The sequence below is a fragment of the Ranitomeya variabilis genome, chromosome 4 (genome assembly GCF_051348905.1).
Source record: "Ranitomeya variabilis isolate aRanVar5 chromosome 4, aRanVar5.hap1, whole genome shotgun sequence".
Classification (NCBI taxonomy): domain Eukaryota; kingdom Metazoa; phylum Chordata; class Amphibia; order Anura; family Dendrobatidae; genus Ranitomeya; species Ranitomeya variabilis.
Genome location: NC_135235.1, coordinates 764,648,454 through 764,670,292, shown reverse-complemented (window position 1 = coordinate 764,670,292; position 21,839 = coordinate 764,648,454). Strand labels below are relative to the sequence as shown.

General features: G+C 49.4%; 1 protein-coding gene and 1 long non-coding RNA gene across 2 annotated transcripts in view; one reads left to right on the top strand and one right to left on the bottom strand.

The window, feature by feature from the left end:
* Window positions 1-15,848, bottom strand: part of LOC143766866 (uncharacterized) — a 54,522-nt gene extending 38,674 nt beyond the window's left edge. Inside the window, exons 1-3 of the mRNA XM_077254860.1 lie at window positions 15,680-15,848; window positions 344-493; window positions 35-214 (exon numbers count right to left, since the gene is read on the bottom strand). Coding sequence (XP_077110975.1) covers window positions 35-214; window positions 344-421 — 258 coding nt within the window. The 5' untranslated portion in view covers window positions 422-493; window positions 15,680-15,848. The remainder of the gene's footprint in view (window positions 1-34; window positions 215-343; window positions 494-15,679) is intronic.
* On the top strand, window positions 15,789-21,345 carry LOC143766902 (uncharacterized). Its single transcript, XR_013213656.1, has 2 exons — window positions 15,789-15,845; window positions 20,134-21,345. It is a non-coding gene; the product is annotated as an uncharacterized LOC143766902 (long non-coding RNA).
* The last annotated feature ends 494 nt before the right edge of the window (window positions 21,346-21,839 follow it).

The window sequence follows — 21,839 nt, the reverse complement described above, 5'->3', positions numbered from 1 at the left end:
CTGTATAATGTCCCAGCATTCCCAGCAGTGTCACCTCTCCAGTCAGCAGCTCAATCATCTTGTAGATGAGTTCTAGGATCTTCTGGTCATTGATGTCCTCATGGATCAGGGGGTGAGGTGGAGGCCTCGTGATTGGGCTCAGGGGTCTTCCACATCCCTCAGACACAGGGTCCTGACAGCGATCACTAGAGGTCTTCTTCACCACTGTGTAATCCTGGTAATGGAGAGACACATTAATAAATCTCACTACAGACATTTCCAGAGTCCTCACCTCTCCAGTTCTGTCCATCTGTTATTCCCATAGATAAGAATGATGTAACGTGACGTCATCAGAATCTCTCACCTCTCCAGTAAGCCGGAAGAGGATCTCTAGGGTGAGGTGTAATATCCTCTCCGCCATCTTGTCTCTGTCCATATCCATCTTTGATGGGTAAATCAGGAAAATTCTCTTTTGTAGAAGATCTTCACTGAGAGGATCCGATATTGTAGAGACCTGAATGAGAAGATGAGCCGATGTAACATCATAAGAATCCTGTGTAATAATACAATTACTGGAGATAATAAGGGAAACATATGAGGAGATTTATTATTTTACAGTATTTAGTTTCCTTCTTTACATCTACTAATAAATCCTATATATTTAGGCCACAGACAACAAGCAGTTTCTTCCTCGGAGTCGGCAGCTGAATACGTTCCTCATAGACTCATCTTCCATAACGCTAATTCTCGTCTCATTTACCGACCCTGGAATCGGCATTAGCAATACTGCAGGAGATATTCATTACACGACATGAGAAATAACTACTTCATGATGAGGACGACATCTTCATCTTCTACTACGGCTCTAGAGACATATGTGGCCAGAGTCGGTCACTGACTCCATCACCACCGGCCGTCTATATGAAGGTTTCCCGTCTTCCCCGCACTGTAATCTTCTATCACGTTAGATCTCAGGTCTGACAGAGTTTGGCTGAATGCCCCCCGCCCCCAAGTACTCGATAGTATGGGGCGGCCTAGTTATTACAATACTTACATGCCTAATAATGGTGTCTGGGCTGCAATGTATGAAGGTCTATTAGGCCAGAAGCGGCGTCCAATAAGTTGTGTTTTAACGACCCCATACACATTAGACTAAAGTTCCATGAAATCACTGATTTCGGGGGTTTGGACGACCATATAATGTATTTGGGGGCCTCCCAACAGATGATGTCAGGGCAGAGAAGGATCTGACATCCTGAATTTCAGAGGATAATCCGTTTGTTCTTCCTGTAGATAATCCTCCACTAGAGGAGTCTGGAGGAGACTCTGTCATACAGACCCCAGGAAAGCTGGAATATTTGTGTGTATGGGGGAGTCGGGAGAGATGGCCGTCTGCCAAATGACAGTTCACCAACTCTTATCTCATGTGTATGGGGCCGTTAGTATTACACTGACAGCAGTGATGATAGACGGCACTACAGTAGTACAGGGCATCACCCGAGCCATCAGAGGCTTGTATGTTGTGTGATCGCACTGATCAGAGGGGTTTAACAAAGGGTTAAAGTGAAAAACATCATAGTGTCAGACACAAGAAATATCCATGACTATATGGAAAGCAGAGTCACTGCACAATGTTATTTACGTCTCGTCCATAACTACTTTATTATACTCTATTATCCTGTACACAGTGGAGGAGATAGAAATCACAGGTCCGACAGCAACAGCTGGAATTGGGCCCTCCAACGTAGAGAAAAAAATCTATATATATAAAGCTTAGTGTATGTATGTATGATGGGTATATGGGCACTGGACTATGGGATGGAGGATGTGTGATGGGTATATGGGCACGGGACTATGGGATGGAGGATGTGTGATGGGTATATGGGCACTGGACTATGGGATGGAGGATGTGTGATGGGTATATGGGCACGGGACTATGGGATGGAGGATGTGTGATGGGTATATGGGCACGGGACTATGGGATGGAGGATGTGTGATGGGTATATGGGCACTGGACTATGGGATGGAGGATGTGTGATGGGTATATGGGCACTGGACTATGGGAAGGAGGATGTGTGATGGTTATATGGGCACTGGACTATGGGATGGAGGATGTGTGATGGGTATATGGGCACGGGACTATGGGATGGAGGATGTGTGATGGGTATATGGGCACGGGACTATGGGATGGAGGATGTGTGATGGGTATATGGGCACAGGACTATGGGATGGAGGATATGTGATGGGTATATGGGCACTGGACTATGGGATGGAGAATGTGTGATGGGTATATGGGCACTGGACTATGGGATGGAGAATGTGTGATGGGTATATGGGCACTGGACTATGGAATGGAGGATGTGTGATGGGTATATGGGCACGGGAGTATGGGATGGAGGATGCATGATAGGTATATGGGCACTGGACTATGGGATGGAGAATGTGTGATGGGTATATGGGCACTGGACTATGAAATGGAGGATATGTATGATGGGCATATGGGCACGGGACTATGGGATGGAGGAGATGTATGATGGGTATATGGGCACTGGACTATGGGATGGAGGATATGTATGATGGGTATATGGGCACTGGACTATGGGATGGAGGATGTGTGATGAGAATATAGGCACTGGACTAAGAAATGGAGGATATGTATGATGGGTATATGGGCACGGGACTATGGAGGATGTATGATGGGTATATTGGCACTGGGCAATGGGATGGAGGAGATGTATGATGGGTATATGGGCACTGGACTATGGGATGGAGGGGATGTATGATGGGTATATGGGCACTGGACTATGGGATGGAGGATGTATGATGGGTATATGGGCACTGGACTATGGGATGGAGGATGTGTGCTGGGTATATGGGCACTGGACTATGGGATGGAGGATGTGTGATGGGTATATGGACACAGGACTATGGGATGGAGGATGTGTGATGGGTAAATGGGCCCTGGACTATGGGATGGAGAATATGTATGATAGGTATATGGGCACGGGACTATGGGATGGAGGATGTGTATGATTTGTATATGGGCACTGGACTATGGGACAGATGATATGTATGATGGGCATATGGGCACTGGACTATGGGATGGAGGATGTGTGATGGGTAAATGGGTCCTGGACTATGAGATGGAGAATATGTATGATAGGTATATGGGCACTGGACTATGGGATGGAGGATGTATGATGGGTATATGGGCACTGGACTATGGGATGGAGGATATGTATGATGGGTATATGGGCACTGGACTATGGGATGGAGGATTTGTATGATGGGTGTATGGGCACTGGACTATGAGATGCAGGATGTGTAATGATCTCCCGCTTCAACTACTTCAACATAGTTTTCTGCGGCCTCCCTGCTAAAACCCTTGCACCTCTCCAGTCCATCCTTAACTCTGCTGCCCGACTAATTCAGCTCTCTCCTCGCTACTCCTCCGCTTCTCCCCTCTGCAAATCTCTTCACAGGCTCCCATTCCCTCTTGCCTTGTCCATGTATGGTTTGGTCTAGTAGCCCATTTATCATCAGATTGTCCTGGTTCCTCGACATCCGATTCGGACCTTGTTAATCCAGGTGACGTCTGAGCTGGCATGGCTTTCTTTGCTCGTGACACTCTCATGTTTATTGAGGTAGGCACCATAGTGTTATGGACCACTACTGGTCTATTATGTCCAACAGGGCAGAGCCAGGATTTGAACCCCAGTCTCCCACATTGGTGGCTGTGATTTTACTGAATGCGGCACATGTATTGCCGGCTTCTATTACATCTTTTACCGAATGTTATCGACATTTTCCGATCTTAAGAAAAATGCTCGTGTTACCGATTATGAATCCTAATGTACCACATTCGTGCCAAGTTTATGTTTGGCGATCATTTACCAAACATATTCGATCATCTCTAATTATGGCCACCACAACCTGCTACACAAAATAAAAAAACCCTCTCAGTATGGAGGCATTTACAGTCCACCACAACCCCAGTATAATGGCCCCTACCAGCCACACATTCAATATGAGAGTCCCAACAGCTCTTCTCTTAATATGATGCCCCCACAATTCCTGATATTTGAAAAAAAACCTCACACACTACTCACCCAACCCGGTTCCTGAGGAGCGCTGCTCTGGTCTGTGCGGTGTGAGTACTGAGGCTCCGTACTACAGGTGTGATGTAGTGACGTCATTGTGCCTGCAGTGCACGGAGTCTCAGACTCAGAAGTGAAGGCTGAATGGTGGATCAGGAGCTTTCGACTCCCTGATTCACTAATCTATTCAGCGGTATCACCGTCATGGGAATGTGGATATCGCTGAAATTGTGATGATGGGAAGGAGAGGGTGACCAATACCACACCCCACCGAGCCCTGTCACTTCATAGGCATCATAGCAACCGAGTGGGCTACAGTGAGTCCCAGGGCAACGGACCGGGTCGCAGCCACCGTGACATCCCCTTTAACAGCAACCGCCCGATGCCGAGTATCCCGCTGCCCTGTGTCTGTGGTTAGCCACTATTGTGGGAACAAAATACTAAGTTTGGTGGGATGATGGTAATGTGGGAACTTTATACTGTGTGTGGGGGTATGGCGGTACTATGAGAACATTATACTGTGTATGGGGGTATGGCGGTACTATGAGAACATTATACTGTGTCTGGGGGTATGGAGGTACTGTAGGAACATTATACTGTGTGTGTGGGTATGACGGTACTATGAGAACATTATACTGTATGTGGGGGTATGGCGGTACTATGAGAACATTATACTGTGTGTGGTGGGATGGCGGTAATGTAGGAACATTATACTGTGTGTGGGGGTATGGCGGTAATATGAGAACATTATACTGTGTGGGGGTATGGTGGTACTATGAGAACATTATACTGTGTGGGGGGTATGGCGGTACTATGAGAACATTATACTGTGTGTGGGGGTATGGCGGTATTGTAGGAACATTATTCTGTGTGTGGGGGTATGGCGGTACTATGAGAACATTATACTGTGTGGGGGTATGGTGGTACTATGAGAACATTATACTGTGTGTGGGGGTATGGCGGTACTATGAGAACATTATACTGTCTGGGGGTATGGAGGTACTGTAGGAACATTATACTGTGTGTCGGGGTATGGCGGTACTATGAGAACATTATACTGTGTGTGGGGGTATGGCGGTATTGTAGGAACATTATACTGTGTGTGGGGGTATGGCGGTACTATGAGAACATTATACTGTGTGTGGGGGTATGGCGGTACTGTAGGATCATTATACTGTGTGTGTGGGTATGGCGGTACTGTAGGAACATTATACTGTGTGTGGGGGTATGGAGGTACTGTAGGAACATTATACTGTGTGTGGGGGTATGGCGGTACTATGAGAACATTATACTGTGTGTGGGGGTATGGTGGTACTATGAGAACATTATACTGTGTGTGGTGGGATGGAGGTGATGTAGGAACATTATACTGTGTGTGGGGGTATGGCGGTACTATGAGAACATTATACTGTGTGTGGTGGGATGGCGGTACTATGAGAACATTATACTGTATGTGGGGGTATGGCGGTACTATGAGAACATTATACTGTGTGTGGGGGTATGGCGGTACTATGAGAACATTATACTGTGTGTGGGGGTATGGCGGTACTATGAGAACATTATACTGTGTGTGGGGGTATGGCGGTACTGTAGGAACATTATACTGTGTGTGGGGGTATGGCGGTACTGTAGGAACATTATACTGTGTGGGGGTATGGCGGTACTATGAGAAGATTATACTGTGTGTGGGGTTATGGCGGTACTATGAGAACATTATACTGTGTGTGGGGGTATGGCGGTACTATGAGAACATTATACTGTGTGTGGGGGTATGTCGGTACTGCAGGAACATTATATTGTGTGTGGGGCTATGGCGGTACTATAGGAACATTATACTGTGTGTGGGGGTATGGCGGTACTATAGGAACATTATACTCTGTGGGGGTATGGCGGTACTATGAAAAGATTATACTGTGTGTGGGGGTATGTCGGTACTGCAGGAATATTATACTGTGTGTGGGGCTATGGCGGTACTATGAGAACATTATACTGTGTGTGGTGGGATGGAGTTAATGTAGGAACATTATACTGTGTGTGATGGTATTGCGGTACTATGAGAACATTATACTGTGTGTGGTGGGATGGCGGTACTGCAGGAACATTATACTGTGTGTGGGGCTATGGCGGTACTATAGGAACATTATACTGTGTGTGGGGGTATGGCGGTACTGTAGGAACATTATACTGTAAGTGGGGGTATGGCGGCACTATGAGAACATTATACTGTGTGTGTGTGGGTATGGCGGTAGTATGAGAACATTATACTGTGTGTGGGGGTATGGCGGTACTATGAGAACAATATACGGTGTGTGGTGTTATGGCAGTACTATGAGAACATTATACTGTGTGTGGGGGTATGGCAGTACTGTAGGAACATTATACTGTGTGTGGGGGTATGGCAGTACTATGAGAACATTATACTGTGTGTGGGGGTATGGCGGTACTATGAGAACATTATACTGTGTGTGGGGGTATGGCGGTACTATGAGAACATTATACTGTGTGTGTTGTTATGGCAGTACTATGACAACATTATACTGTGTGTGGGGGTATGGCGATACTGTAGGAACATTATACTGTGTGTGGGGGTATGGCAGTACTTTGAGAACATTATACTGTGTGTGGGGGTATGGCGTTACTATGAGAACATTATACTGTGTGTGGGGGTATGACGGTACTATGAGAACATTATACTTTATGTGGGGGTATGGCGGTACTGCAGGAACATTATACTGTGTGTGGGGCTATGGCGGTACTATAGGAACATTATACTGTGTGTGGGGGTATGGCGGTAATGTAGGAACATTATACTGTGTGGGGGTATGGCGGTACTATGAGAACATTATACTGTGTGTGGGGGTATGGCGGTACTATGAGAACATTATACTGTGTGTGGGGGTATGTCGGTACTGCAGGAACATTATACTGTGTGTGGGGCTATGGCGGTACTATGAGAACATTATACTGTGTGTGGTGGGATGGAGGTAATGTAGGAACATTATAATGTGTGTGGGGGTATGACGGTACTATGAGAACATTATACTGTATGTGGGGGTATGGCGGTACTATGAGAACATTATACTGTGTGTGTGGGTATGGCGGTACTATGAGAACATTATACTGTGTGTTTGGTGTTATGGCGGTACTATGAGAACATTATACTGTGTGTGGGGTTATGGCGGTACTATGAGAACATTATACTGTGGGGGAGTATGGTTGTACTGTAGGAACATTATACTGTGTGTGGGGGTATGGCGGTACTATGAGAACATTATACTGTGAGTGGGGGTATGGCGGTACTATGAGAACAATATACTGTGTGGGGGTATGGCGGTACTATGAGAACATTATACTGTGGGGGGGTATGGCGGTACTATGAGAACATTATACTGTGGGGGGGTATGGTTGTACTGTAGGAACATTATACTGTGTGTGGGGGTATGGCGGTACTATGAGAACATTATACTGTGAGTGGGGGTATGGCGGAACTATGAGAACAATATACTGTGTGGGGGTATGGCGGTACTATGAGAACATTATACTGTGGGGGGGTATGGCGGTACTATGAGAACATTATACTGTGGGGGGGTATGGTTGTACTGTAGGAACATTATACTGTGTGTGGGGGTATGGCAGTACTATGAGAACATTATACTGTGTGTGGGGGTATGGCGGTACTATGAGAGCATTATACTGTGTGGGGGTATGGCGGTACTATGAGAACATTATACTGTGTGGGGGTATGGCGGTACTATGAGAACATTATACTGTGTGTGGGGGTATGGCGGTACTATGAGAACATTATACTGTGTGGGGGTATGGCGGTACTATGAGAACATTATACTGTGGGGGGTATGGCGGTACTATGAGAACATTATACTGTGTGTGGGGGTATGGCGGTACTATGAGAACATTATACTGTGTGTGGGGGTATGGCGGTACTATGAGAACAGTATACTGTGTGTGGCGGTATGGCGGTACTATGAGAACATTATACTGTGTGTGGGGGTATGGCGGTACTATGAGAACATTATACTGTGTGTGGGGGGCATGGCGGTACTATGAGAACATTATACTGTGTGTGGGGGTATGGCGGTACTATGAGAACATTATACTGTGTGTGGTGGGATGGCGGTACTGCAGGAACATTATACTGTGTGTGGGGCTATGGCGGTACTATAGGAACATTATACTGTGTGTGGGGGTATGGCGGTACTGTAGGAACATTATACTGTAAGTGGGGGTATGGCGGCACTATGAGAACATTATACTGTGTGTGTGTGGGTATGGCGGTAGTATGAGAACATTATACTGTGTGTGGGGGTATGGCGGTACTATGAGAACAATATACGGTGTGTGGTGTTATGGCAGTACTATGAGAACATTATACTGTGTGTGGGGGTATGGCAGTACTGTAGGAACATTATACTGTGTGTGGGGGTATGGCAGTACTATGAGAACATTATACTGTGTGTGGGGGTATGGCGGTACTATGAGAACATTATACTGTGTGTGGGGGTATGGCGGTACTATGAGAACATTATACTGTGTGTGTTGTTATGGCAGTACTATGACAACATTATACTGTGTGTGGGGGTATGGCGGTACTGTAGGAACATTATACTGTGTGTGGGGGTATGGCAGTACTTTGAGAACATTATACTGTGTGTGGGGGTATGGCGTTACTATGAGAACATTATACTGTGTGTGGGGGTATGACGGTACTATGAGAACATTATACTTTATGTGGGGGTATGGCGGTACTTCAGGAACATTATACTGTGTGTGGGGCTATGGCGGTACTATAGGAACATTATACTGTGTGTGGGGGTATGGCGGTACTGTAGGAACATTATACTGTGTGGGGGTATGGCGGTACTATGAGAACATTATACTGTGTGTGGGGGTATGGCGGTACTATGAGAACATTATACTGTGTGTGGGGGTATGTCGGTACTGCAGGAACATTATACTGTGTGTGGGGCTATGGTGGTACTATGAGAACATTATACTGTGTGTGGTGGGATGGAGGTAATGTAGGAACATTATAATGTGTGTGGGGGTATGACGGTACTATGAGAACATTATACTGTATGTGGGGGTATGGCGGTACTATGAGAACATTATACTGTGTGTGTGGGTATGGCGGTACTATGAGAACATTATACTGTGTGTTTGGTGTTATGGCGGTACTATGAGAACATTATACTGTGTGTGGGGTTATGACGGTACTATGAGAACATTATACTGTGGGGGAGTATGGTTGTACTGTAGGAACATTATACTGTGTGTGGGGGTATGGCGGTACTATGAGAACATTATACTGTGAGTGGGGGTATGGCGGTACTATGAGAACAATATACTGTGTGGGGGTATGGCGGTACTATGAGAACATTATACTGTGGGGGGGTATGGCGGTACTATGAGAACATTATACTGTGGGGGGGTATGGTTGTACTGTAGGAACATTATACTGTGTGTGGGGGTATGGCAGTACTATGAGAACATTATACTGTGTGTGGGGGTATGGCGGTACTATGAGAGCATTATACTGTGTGGGGGTATGGCGGTACTATGAGAACATTATACTGTGTGGGGGTATGGCGGTACTATGAGAACATTATACTGTGTGTGGGGGTATGGCGGTACTATGAGAACATTATACTGTGTGGGGGTATGGCGGTACTATGAGAACATTATACTGTGGGGGGTATGGCGGTACTATGAGAACATTATACTGTGTGTGGGGGTATGGCGGTACTATGAGAACATTATACTGTGTGTGGGGGTATGGCGGTACTATGAGAACAGTATACTGTGTGTGGCGGTATGGCGGTACTATGAGAACATTATACTGTGTGTGGGGGTATGGCGGTACTATGAGAACATTATACTGTGTGTGGGGGTATGGCGGTACTATGAGAACATTATACTGTGTGTGGGGGGCATGGCGGTACTATGAGAACATTATACTGTGTGTGGGGGTATGGCGGTACTATGAGAACATTATACTGTGTGGGGGTATGGCGGTACTATGAGAAGATTATACTGTGTGTGGGGGTATGGCGGTACTGTAGGAACATTATACTGTATGTGGGGGTATGGCGGTACTGTGAGAACATTATACTGTGTGTGGGGGTATGGCGGTTCTATGAGAACATTATACTGTGTGTGGGGGTATGGCGGTACTATGAGAACATTATACTGTGTGGGGGTATGGTGGTACTATGAGAACATTATACTGTGTGGGGGGTATGGTGGTACTAAGAGAACATTATACTGTGTGTGTGGGTATGGCGGTACTATGAGAATATTATACTGTGTGTGGGGGTATGGTGGTGCTGTAGGAACATTATACTGTGTGTGGGGGTATGGCGGTACTGTGAGAGCATTATAGTGTGTGGGGGTATGGCGGTACTATGAGAAGATTATACTGTGTGTGGGGGTATGGCGGTACTGTGAGAGCATTATAGTGTGTGGGGGTATGGCGGTACTATGAGAAGATTATACTGTGTGTGGGGGTATGACGGTACTATGAGAACATTATACTGTATGTGGGGGTATGGCGGTACTATGAGAACATTATACTGTGTGTGGGGGTATGGCAGTACTATGAGAACATTATACTGTGTGTGGGGATATGTCGGTTCTGCAGGAACATTATACTGTGTGTGGGGCTATGGCGGTACTATAGGAACATTATACTGTGTGTGGGGGTATGGCGGTACTGTAGGAACATTATACTGTGTGGGGGTATGGCGGTACTATGAGAAGATTATACTGTGTGTGGGGGTATGTCGGTACTGCAGGAACATTATACTGTGTGTGGGAATATGGCGGTACTATGAGAACATTATACTCTGTGTGGTGGGATGGAGGTAATGTAGGAACATTATAATGTGTGTGGGGGTATGACGTACTATGAGAACATTATACTGTATGTGGGGGTATGGCGGTACTATGAGAACATTACACTGCGTGTGTGGGTATGGCGGTACTATGAGAACATTATACTGTGTGTGGTGTTATGGCGGTACTATGAGAACATTATACTGTGTGTGGGGGTATGACGGTACTATGAGAACATTATACTGTGGGGGGGTATGGTTGTACTGTAGGAACATTATACTGTGTGTGGGGGTATGGCAGTACTATGAGAACATTATACTGTGAGTGGGGGTATGGCGGTACTATGAGAACACTATACTGTGTGGGGGTATGGCGGTACTATGAGAACATTATACTGTGGGGGGGTATGGTTGTACTGTAGGAACATTATACTGTGTGTGGGGGTATGGCAGTACTATGAGAACATTATACTGTGTGTGGGGGTATGGCGGAACTATGAGAACATTATACTGTGTGTGGGGGTATGGCGGTACTATGAGAGCATTATACTGTGTGGGGGTATGGCGGTACTATGAGAACATTATACTGTGTGGGGGTATGGCGGTACTATGAGAACATTATACTGTGTGTGGGGGTATGGCGGTACTATGAGAACATTATACTGTGTGTGGGGGTATGGCGGTACTATGAGAACATTATACTGTGTGTGGGGGTATGGCGGTACTATGAGAACATTATACTGTGTGTGGGGGTATGGCGGTACTATGAGAACATTATACTGTGTGTGGGGGTATGGCAGTACTAGGAGAACATTATACTGTGTGTGGGGGTATGGCGGTACTATGAGAACATTATACTGTGTGTGGGGGGTATGGAGGTACTATGAGAACATTATACTGTGTGTGGGGGTATGGCGGTACTATGAGAACATTATACTGTGTGTGGGGGTATGGCGGTACTATGAGAACATTATACTGTGTGTGGGGGTATGGCGGTACTATGAGAACATTATACTGTGTGTGGGGGTATGGCGGTACTATGAGAACATTATACTGTGTGTGGGGGTATGGCGGTACTATGAGAACATTATACTGTGTGTGGGGGGTACGGCGGTACTATGATAACATTATACTGGGTGTGGGGGTATGGCGGTACTATGAGAACATTATACTGTGTTTGGGGGTATGGCGGTACTATGAGAAGATTATACTGTGTGGGGGTATGGCGGTACTATGAGAACATTATACTGTGTGTGGGGGTATGGCGGTACTGTAGGAACATTATACTGTCTGTGGGGGTATGGCGGTACTATGAGAACATTATACTGTGTGGGGGTATGGCGGTACTATGAGAACATTATACTGTGTGGGGGTATGGCGGTACTATGAGAATATTATACTGTGTGTGGGCGTATGGAGGTACTATGAGAAGATTATACTGTGTGGGGGTATGGCGGTACTATGAGAACATTATACTGTGTGTGGGGGTATGTCGGTACTGTAGGAACATTATACTGTCTGTGGTGGGATGGCGGTACTATGAGAACATTATACTGTGTTTGGGGGTATGGCGGTACTATGAGAAGATTATACTGTGTGGGGGTATGGCGGTACTATGAGAACATTATACTGTGTGTGGGGGTATGGCGGTACTGTAGGAACATTATACTGTCTGTGGGGGTATGGCGGTACTATGAGAACATTATACTGTGTGGGGGTATGGCGGTACTATGAGAACATTATACTGTGTGGGGGTATGGCGGTACTATGAGAATATTATACTGTGTGTGGGCGTATGGAGGTACTATGAGAAGATTATACTGTGTGGGGGTATGGCGGTAGTATGAGAACATTATACTGTGTGTGGGGGTATGGAGGCATTGTGAGAAGATTATACTGTGTGTGGGGGTATGGCGGTACTATGAGAACATTATACTGTGTGTGGGGGTATGGCGGTACTATGAGAACATTATACTGTATGTGGGGGTATGGCGGTACTGTGAGAACATTATACTGTGTGTGGGGGTATGGCGGTACTATGAGAACATTATACTGTGTGTGGGGGTATGGCGGTACTATGAGAACATTATACTGTGTGGGGGTATGGCGGTACTGTAGGAACATTATACTGTGTGGGGGTATGGCGGTACTATGAGAAGATTATACTGTGTGTGGGGGTATGTCGGTACTGCAGGAACATTATACTGTGTGTGGGGGTATGGCGGTACTATGAGAACATTATACTGTGTGGGGGTATGGCGGTACTATGAGAAGATTATACTGTGTGTGGGGGTATGGCGGTACTATGAGAACATTATACTGTGTGGGGGTATGGCGGTACTATGAGAACATTATACTGTGTGTGGGGGTATGGCGGTACTGTAGGAACATTATACTGTATGTGGGGGTATGGCGGTACTGTGAGAACATTATACTGTGTGTGGGGGTATGGCGGTACTATGAGAACATTATACTGTGTGTGGGGGTATGGCGGTACTATGAGAACATTATACTGTGTGGGGGTATGGTGGTACTATGAGAACATTATACTGTGTGGGGGGGTATGGCGGTACTATGAGAACATTATACTGTGTGTGTGGGTATGGCGGTACTATGAGAATATTATACTGTGTGTGGGGGTATGGCGGTGCTGTAGGAACATTATACTGTGTGTGGGGGTATGACGGTACTGTGAGAGCATTATAGTGTGTGGGGGTATGGCGGTAGTGTGAAAATACCTTTTTTAAAAGAGATGCCAGTACTGTGGAAACATTATACTGTGTGGGAGTATGGTGGTACTATGAGAACATTATACTGTGTGGGGGTATGGCGGTACTATGAGAACGTTATACTGTGTGTGGGGGTATGGCAGTACTATGAGAACATTATACTGTGTGTGGGGGTATGGCGGTACTATGAGAACATTATACTGTGTGTGGGGGTATGGCAGTACTATGAGAACATTATACTGTGTGGGGGTATGACGGTACTATGAGAACATTATACTGTGTGTGGGGGTATGGCGGTACTATGAGAACATTATACTGTGTGTGGGGGTATGGTGGTACTATGAGAACATTATACTGTGTAGGGGTATGGCGGTACTGTGAGAACATTATACTGTGTGGGGGTATGACGGTACTATGAGAACATTATACTGTGTGTGGGGGTATGGCAGTACTATGAGAACATTATACTGTGTGTGGGGGTATGGCGGTACTATGAGAACATTATACTGTGTGTGGGGGTATGGCGGTACTATGAGAACATTATACTGTGTGTGGGGGTATGGCGGTACTATGAGAACATTATACTGTGTGGGGGTATGGCGGTACTATGAGAACATTATACTGTGTGTGGGGGTATGGCAGTACTATGAGAACATTATACTGTGTGTGGGGGTATGTCGGTACTGCAGGAACATTATACTGTCTGTGAGGCTATGGCGGTACTATAGGAACATTATACTGTGTGTGGGGGTATGGCGGTACTGTAGGAACATTATACTGTGTGGGGGTATGGCGGTACTATGAGAAGATTATACTGTGTGTGGGAGTATGTCGGTACTGCAGGAACATTATACTGTGTGTGGGGCTATGGCGGTACTATGAGAACATTATACTGTGTGTGTGGGTATGGCGGTACTATGAGAACATTATACTGTGGGGGGGTATGGTTGTACTGTAGGAACATTATACTGTGTGTGGGGCTATGGCGGTACTATGAGAACATTATACTGTGTGTGTGGGTATGGCGGTACTATGAGAACATTATACTGTGGGGGGGTATGGTTGTACTGTAGGAACATTATACTGTGTGTGGGGGTATGGCGGTACTATGAGAACATTATACTGTGTGTGGGGGTATGGCGGTACTATGAGAACATTATACTGTGTGTGGGGGTATGGTGGTACTGTGAGAACATTATACTGTGTGTGGGGGTATGGCGGTACTATGAGAACATTATACTGTGTGTGGGGGTATGGCGGTACTATGAGAACATTATACTGTGTAGGGGGTATGGCGGTACTGTAGGAACATTATACTGTGTGGGGGGTATGGCGGTACTATGAGAACATTATACTGTGTGTGGGGGGTATGGCGGTACTGTAGGAACATTATACTGTGTGGGGGGTATGGCGGTACTATGAGAACATTATACTGTGTGTGGGGGTATGTCGGTACTATGAGAACATTATACTGTGTGAGCGCCATCATATATATTACATAAGGGATGTAATAAGGAGAGTCATAAAAAAGCCTCCTCAGGGCTGTGCTGCATTTGTACAGACTGCTATCTGCCGTCCAGACGGGACCATGTGACACCAATGGGAAGAGGGAGGTTTCCGGAGGGAAGAGTCTAGAGGGTGCACCTGGTCAGGAGACCTTGATGGCGCAGTTACTGATATTATAAAGGCCAGAGCCCCAAAGGCAGAACAGATTTGGCGCCAACAAAGGAAAGGGGTGCGGGGAAGAATCTGAGGTACCAGCTCCTGGTAAAGTGCCCGAGGCAGCTGGGTGTGGGGCAGAACCTGCTTACAGGGCATAATGGGGGCATTACACTGTGTGGGGCCAAGAAAGGGGCCCTGTACTAGGAGAACACTCCGCTCCTCACTTCCTGTCCTCCATAGTTGGCTCGTATGTATCTATTACAGGAAACAGAACAACAACGTTATGGTTCTTATAAAGAGTCTCCTCCGTGCAGAAGGGGTTAATGTCCCCGGCTGCGCTCAGTACTGGGGAATCTCCACATACCTCCACCTGCAGAGCCGCACTCCACAGATATGGGTAAATGCTAGAGTCAGTGTATGGGCTCCTTCCAGGTGTGACGTCATTTCCGGGGGGCGTGTCCTATCGGGAGGGGGGCGTGTTCTCCAAGGCGCAAAGGTAAGCAGCATGACAGCTTGTGGACGCCATGGAGGTCAGTGGTTTCAGGGTGAAAAATGCTACTTGCCGATCGCTTTTCGCTATTGGGGGGAGGCCCTGTGGTGGTCGACCTACTTGTCTGTGTGGGGGACCCCTGTGGTGGGATTTTGGGGGGCTCCGCTGCTGCTGACTATTGTGGGGGATCCCTGCGGTGTAGTTTTGGGGGGCTCCGCTGCTGCTGGCTATTGTGGGGGACCGCTGTGGTAGGATTTTGGGGGGCTCCGCTGCTGCTGGCTATTGTGGGGGACCCCTGTGGTAGGATTTTGGGGGGCTCTGCTGCTGGCTATTGTGGGGGACCCCTGCGGTGGGATTTTGGGGGGCTCCGCTGCTGCTGGCTATTGTGGGGGATCCCTGCGGTGGGATTTTGGGGGGCTCCGCTGCTGCTGGCTATTGTGGGGGACCGCTGCGGTGTAGTTTTGGGGGGCTCCGCTGCTGCTGGCTATTGTGGGGGACCCCTGTGGTAGGATTTTGGGGGGCTCTGCTGCTGGCTATTGTGGGGGACCGCTGTGGTTTTGGGGGGCTCCGCTGCTGCTGGCTATTGTGGGGGACCCCTGTGGTGGGATTTTGGTGGGCTCCGCTGCTGCTGGCTATTGTGGGGGACCGCTGTGGTAGGATTTTGGGGGGCTCTGCTGCTGCTGGCTATTGTGGGGGACTGCTGCGGTGTGGTTTTGGGGGGTCTCCGCTGCTGCTGGCTATTGTCGGGGACCCCTGTGGTGGGATTTTGGTGGGCTCCGCTGCTGCTGGCTATTGTGGGGGACCGCTGTGGTAGGATTTTGGGGGGCTCCGCTGCTGCTGGCTATTGTGGGGGATCCCTGCGGTGGGATTTGGGGGGGCTCTGCTGCTGCTGGCTATTGTGGGGGACCGCTGCGGTGTAGTTTTGGGGGGCTCCGCTGCTGCTGGCTATTGTGGGGGACCCCTGTGGTAGGAATTTGGGGGGCTCTGCTGCTGCTGGCTATTGTGGGGGATCCCTGCGGTGGGATTTGGGGGGGCTCCGCTGCTGCTGGCTATTGTGGGGGACCGCTGCGGTGTCGTTTTGGGGGGCTCCGCTGCTGCTGGCTATTGTGGGGGACCGCTGCGGTTTTGGGGGGCTCCGCTGCTGCTGGCTATTGTGGGGGACCCCTGTGGTGGGATTTTGGTGGGCTCCGCTGCTGCTGGCTATTGTGGGGGACCGCTGTGGTAGGATTTTGGGGGGCTCTGCTGCTGCTGGCTATTGTGGGGGACCCCTATGGTGGGATTTTGGTGGGCTCCGCTGCTGCTGGCTATTGTGGGGGACCCCTGTGGTGGGGTTTTGGTGGGCTCCGCTGCTGCTGGCTATTGTGGGGGACTGCTGCGGTGTGGTTTTGGGGGGGCTCCGCTGCTGCTGGCTATTGTCGGGGACCCCTGTGGTGGGGTTTTGGTGGGCTCCGCTGCTGCTGGCTATTGTGGGGGACCCCTATGGTGGGGTTTTGGTGGGCTCCGCTGCTGCTGGCTATTGTGGGGGACCCCTGTGGTGGGATTTTGGTGGGCTCCGCTGCTGCTGGCTATTGTGGGGGACCGCTGTGGTAGGATTTGGGGGGGCTCCGCTGCTGCTGGCTATTGTGGGGGATCCCTGCGGTGGGATTTTGGGGGGCTCCGCTGCTGCTGGCTATTGTGGGGGGCCTCCGCTGCTGCTGGCTATTGTGGGGGACCCCTGCAGTAGGATTTGGGGGGGGGCTCTGCTGCTGCTGGCTATTGTGGGGGACCCCTGTGGTGGGATTTTGGTGGGCTCCGCTGCTGCTGGCTATTGTGGGGGACCCCTGCGGTGGGATTTTGAGGGGCTCCGCTGCTGCTGGCTATTGTGGGGGACCGCTGCTGTGTGGTTTTGGGGGGCTCCGCTGCTGCTGGCTATTGTGGGGGACCCCTGTGGTGGGGTTTTGGTGGGCTCCGCTGCTGCTGGCTATTGTGGGGGACCCCTGCGGTGGGATTTTGGGAGGCTCCGCTGCTGCTGGCTATTGTGGGGGACCCCTGCGGTGGGATTTTGGGAGGCTCCGCTGCTGCTGGCTATTGTGGGGACCCCTGCGGTGGGATTTTGGGAGGCTCCGCTGCTGCTGGCTATTGTGGGGGACCCCTGCGGTGGGATTTTGGGAGGCTCCGCTGCTGCTGGCTTTTGGGGGGACCTGCTGCTGCTGGCTATTGTGGGATCTTGTGGGGGGGGGACTGCTGCTGGCTGTTGTGGTGGACTTCTGTGGTAGGCGACCTGCTTGTGTGAGGGGGGCTGCAGGCTATTGGGGGACCCCTGACCTGCTTGTGGGGGGGCGACCTGCTGCATGCTATTGGGGGTGACCCATTTTAGTTGGGGGTGACCTGCTTGTGGGGGGGGGACCTGCTGCTGGCAATTGGGGGGACCCCTGTGGTGGGATTTAGGGGTGACCTGCTTATGGGGTGACTTGTTTGGGGTGGGAGACCTGCTGCTGGCTATTGGGGTGACCCCTATGGTGGGACCCCTGTGGTGTGATTTGGGGGCGACCTGCGTGCGGGGGACCCCTTTTAGTGAGGGTGACCTGCTTATGGTTGGGTTTGTGGAGGCGACCTGCTTGTTGAGGGACCCCTTTTAGTGGGGGCGACCTGCTTGTGGAGGGGTGACCTGCTGATGGCTATTGATGGGCCCCTGTGGTGGGGTTTGGGGGTGACCTGCTGGCTATTGAGGGGGACCCCTGTGGTGGGGTTTGGAGGTGACGTGCTGTTTACGGGGTGGACCCCTTTTAGTGGGGGCGACCTGCTGCTGGCTATTGGGGAGACCCTGGTGGTGGGGTTTGAGGGCGACATGCTTGTGGTCGGGTTTTGGGAGGGCGTGACCTGCTGTCTATTGGGGGGGGGACACTTGTGGTGGATGTGGGGGGAGACCTGCTGCAAGCTATTGGGGGACCCCTGTGGTGGGATGTGGGGGTGACCTGCTTGTGGTGGGATGTGGGGAGGCGACCTGCATGTGAGGGGTGACCTGCTGCAGGCTATTTGGGGGACCCCTGTGGTGAGATTTGAGGGCGACCTGCTTGTGGGGAGGCGACCTGCTTGTCGTTGAATGTGGGGAGGCGACCTGCTTGTCGTTGAATGTGGGGAGGCGACCTGCTTGTCGTTGAATGTGGGGAGGCGACCTGCTTGTCGTTGAATGTGGGGAGGCGACCTGCTTGTCGTTGAATGTGGGGAGGCGACCTGCTTGTCGTTGAATGTGGGGAGGCGACCTGCTTGTCGTTGAATGTGGGGAGGCGACCTGCTTGTCGTGGAATGTGGGGAGGCGACCTGCTTGTCGTGGAATGTGGGGAGGCGACCTGCTGCTGGCTATTGGGGGGATCCCGTGGTGGGATTTGGGGATGACCTGCTGCTTACAGATGGAACCCTTTTATTGGGGGGTGACCTGCTGCTTACTGGGGGATCCCTTTTATTGGGGGGCGACCTGCTTATGGGTTGGGTTTGGGGGGGCTGAAGAAGGTTTAAGCTGGGTGGGTGGTGGACATCGAAGGGGGTATGTGCTGGGTGGGGGGGGGTCCACGTCCGATGGGTGTTGGACGTCCGATGGGGGTTTGTGGGGGTTGGACGTCCGAAGGGGGTGTGTGCTGGGTGGGGGGGGTCCACGTCCGATGGGGGATTGTGCTGGGTGGGGGGGGGGGGGGGTCCACGTGTGATGGGGGTTTGTGCGGGGTGGGGGGTCTGCATCTGGGGGTTTCTGCTGGGTGGGGGGTTCCGCGTCCGGTGGGGGTTGTACGTCCGATGGGGGTTTGTGGGGGTTGGACGTCCGATGAGAGTTTAAGCTGGGGTGGCGTTCGATTGGAGGGGGTGTCTGATGGGATTTATGGTTGGGGCAGGGGGCGTCATATTTGGATTTACGCTTGAGGGGAGGGAATGTCTGGTGGGCTTTGGATTTATCCTGTGGGGTCCGCTGGTTAATATGAGGTGGATGTTTCTGACTGGGGGAGCGAGGTTATGCTGTGTGGCCCGCTGGTTAATGTGAGGTGGATGTTCCTGACTGGGGGAGCGAGGTTATGCTGTGTGGCCATCTGGTTGATGTGGGGGGGGGGGCTAATGCTTCATTGTGGTACACAAAAAAAATATGAGTGTATGCTGCTTATGCTATGCAAAAAAAAATTTAGGTATTTCCCTGTAGAGTAGGCCACACCACCAACTGGCACAAAGCTAATCCTTTTTAGCTTAATGTCAGTAGGAGGCAGACATGGGTCTGGACCACCCAGCCCAGTTCTGACTTAGGTTTTGGGGGTTTTTTTTATTAACGATTTTCCTTTTTCTTTTTTTTTCTTTTTTTTTTTTTTCAGATACGGCTTTTGAGGGCGACAGTGGAATTGTCACTCTAATCTCCCACCTAGAATTGTCACTACCGTATCATCTGTGGTCTACGAGGCAAGGCCCTAACACATCAAGAGTGTTTGTGGTTCCCCAGAGGACGGTCCATGCCACGAATCCCCCTACCCTCTGGCCCCCCCAGAGCCAGATAGAGTAGGGAGGGAAGACTAATCCGTTATGTGCCAGCCGCCGAAAGGTCTGCGTCCAGGTTATTCCATGCCCATCTTCATCATCGGTCTGTGAAGAATGATGTGTGATCTTCAGGACACATATATCCTACCAGGCAGTGAGGAGGCTACTTTAAAAAAAAAAATGGAGAGGACAGGACAAGTATGTCCTAGATTGCCCCTGAGCAATATGGACGTCTCCTGGGGAAACCTTCCTATTCATGCAGCCTCCATGTTTTCCAGAGGCTCCTGTGACCCTGCTCTTAAAATATCCAGACTTCGGTCTAGGCCTTCTCTGGTGGCCGGTCCACACCGCCAGTGCCCTGAACAATCATGCACGCCAACTTTCTAGTGTGTCCTACTCTGCACTTATCAGTTTAAGAGTACTTCGCTTCTGCAACAGAGGACTAAAGTCTGCCTCCCAAGAGATCTGCTGTTCAATTTTGGTTGTTTTGGAAATGTTCTGTCCAAAAAACCGACGGGACAACCCTCCGACCCGCCAGGAAAAGACGAGACCTTCCTTTAGGCCAACCCCCTCCTGGCATCCATGAACCCACCAGCACTGGTCTGCTAGGCCTGGATCTAGCAGACTCTCTTCGACATGATGGGGCGTTCCCACCTTGGATGTTTCTCAGGGTCGGCTGCCGTGTCCTTCACAATTCAAGGCCGGTATTATGATCTCTGGTCTGGGACACCGAAACCTCAGACATCGGAGGCAGGCCTGGGGGGAACAGAGCCACATACCAAACCGACAGTCCAGCACGCAGGCACCAACAGCATACTACAGTTTTACAATACTTTAGAAATGCATAAAATGAAACAAGCAAAGGTATAAAGTTATTCACTGCAAAAAAATGCAGTTTTATAAAATTGGAAATGTTTCTATATCTAATAGTAAAATGATATTTATCCAGTATTTCTATAAGTAAAAGTCTGAGATTTCTGTGGGAAATGGTCATTTGTTCCTCTTAAACCAGTTCTGAATGTAAATAAAACATTGCTCTGATGAAGTCTCCACATTGTATTTTCGCCTTTCATTTCATGCGTAGGGCAGGACAAGCCCCTGATGTATCTGTGTGACACATGTAAGGTGCTATAATAACAGCCTTAGGCCGGTTTCACACCAGCGTTCGGCAGGCTGCGGATGGCAGCCTTCTTCCTCCGTTAAGGCTACTTTCACACTAACGTCGCTTGCTGTACGTCTCAATGCGTCGTTTTGGAGAAAAAATGCATCCTGCAAAGTTGCCTTCATGATGCGTTTTTTCTCCATAGACTTTCATTAGCAACACATTGGGACGGATTGCCACACGTCGCATCCACTATGCGACAGATGCGTCGTGTTTTGGCGGACCGTCGGCACAAAAAAAGTTCCATGTAACTTTTTTTTGTGCGTCGAGTCCGCCATTTTTGACCGCGCATGCGTGGCCGAAACTCCGCCCCCTCCTCCCCGGAACTCACAATGGGCCACGGATGCGTTGTAAAACTGCCTCCGCTGCCCACGTTGTTCTACA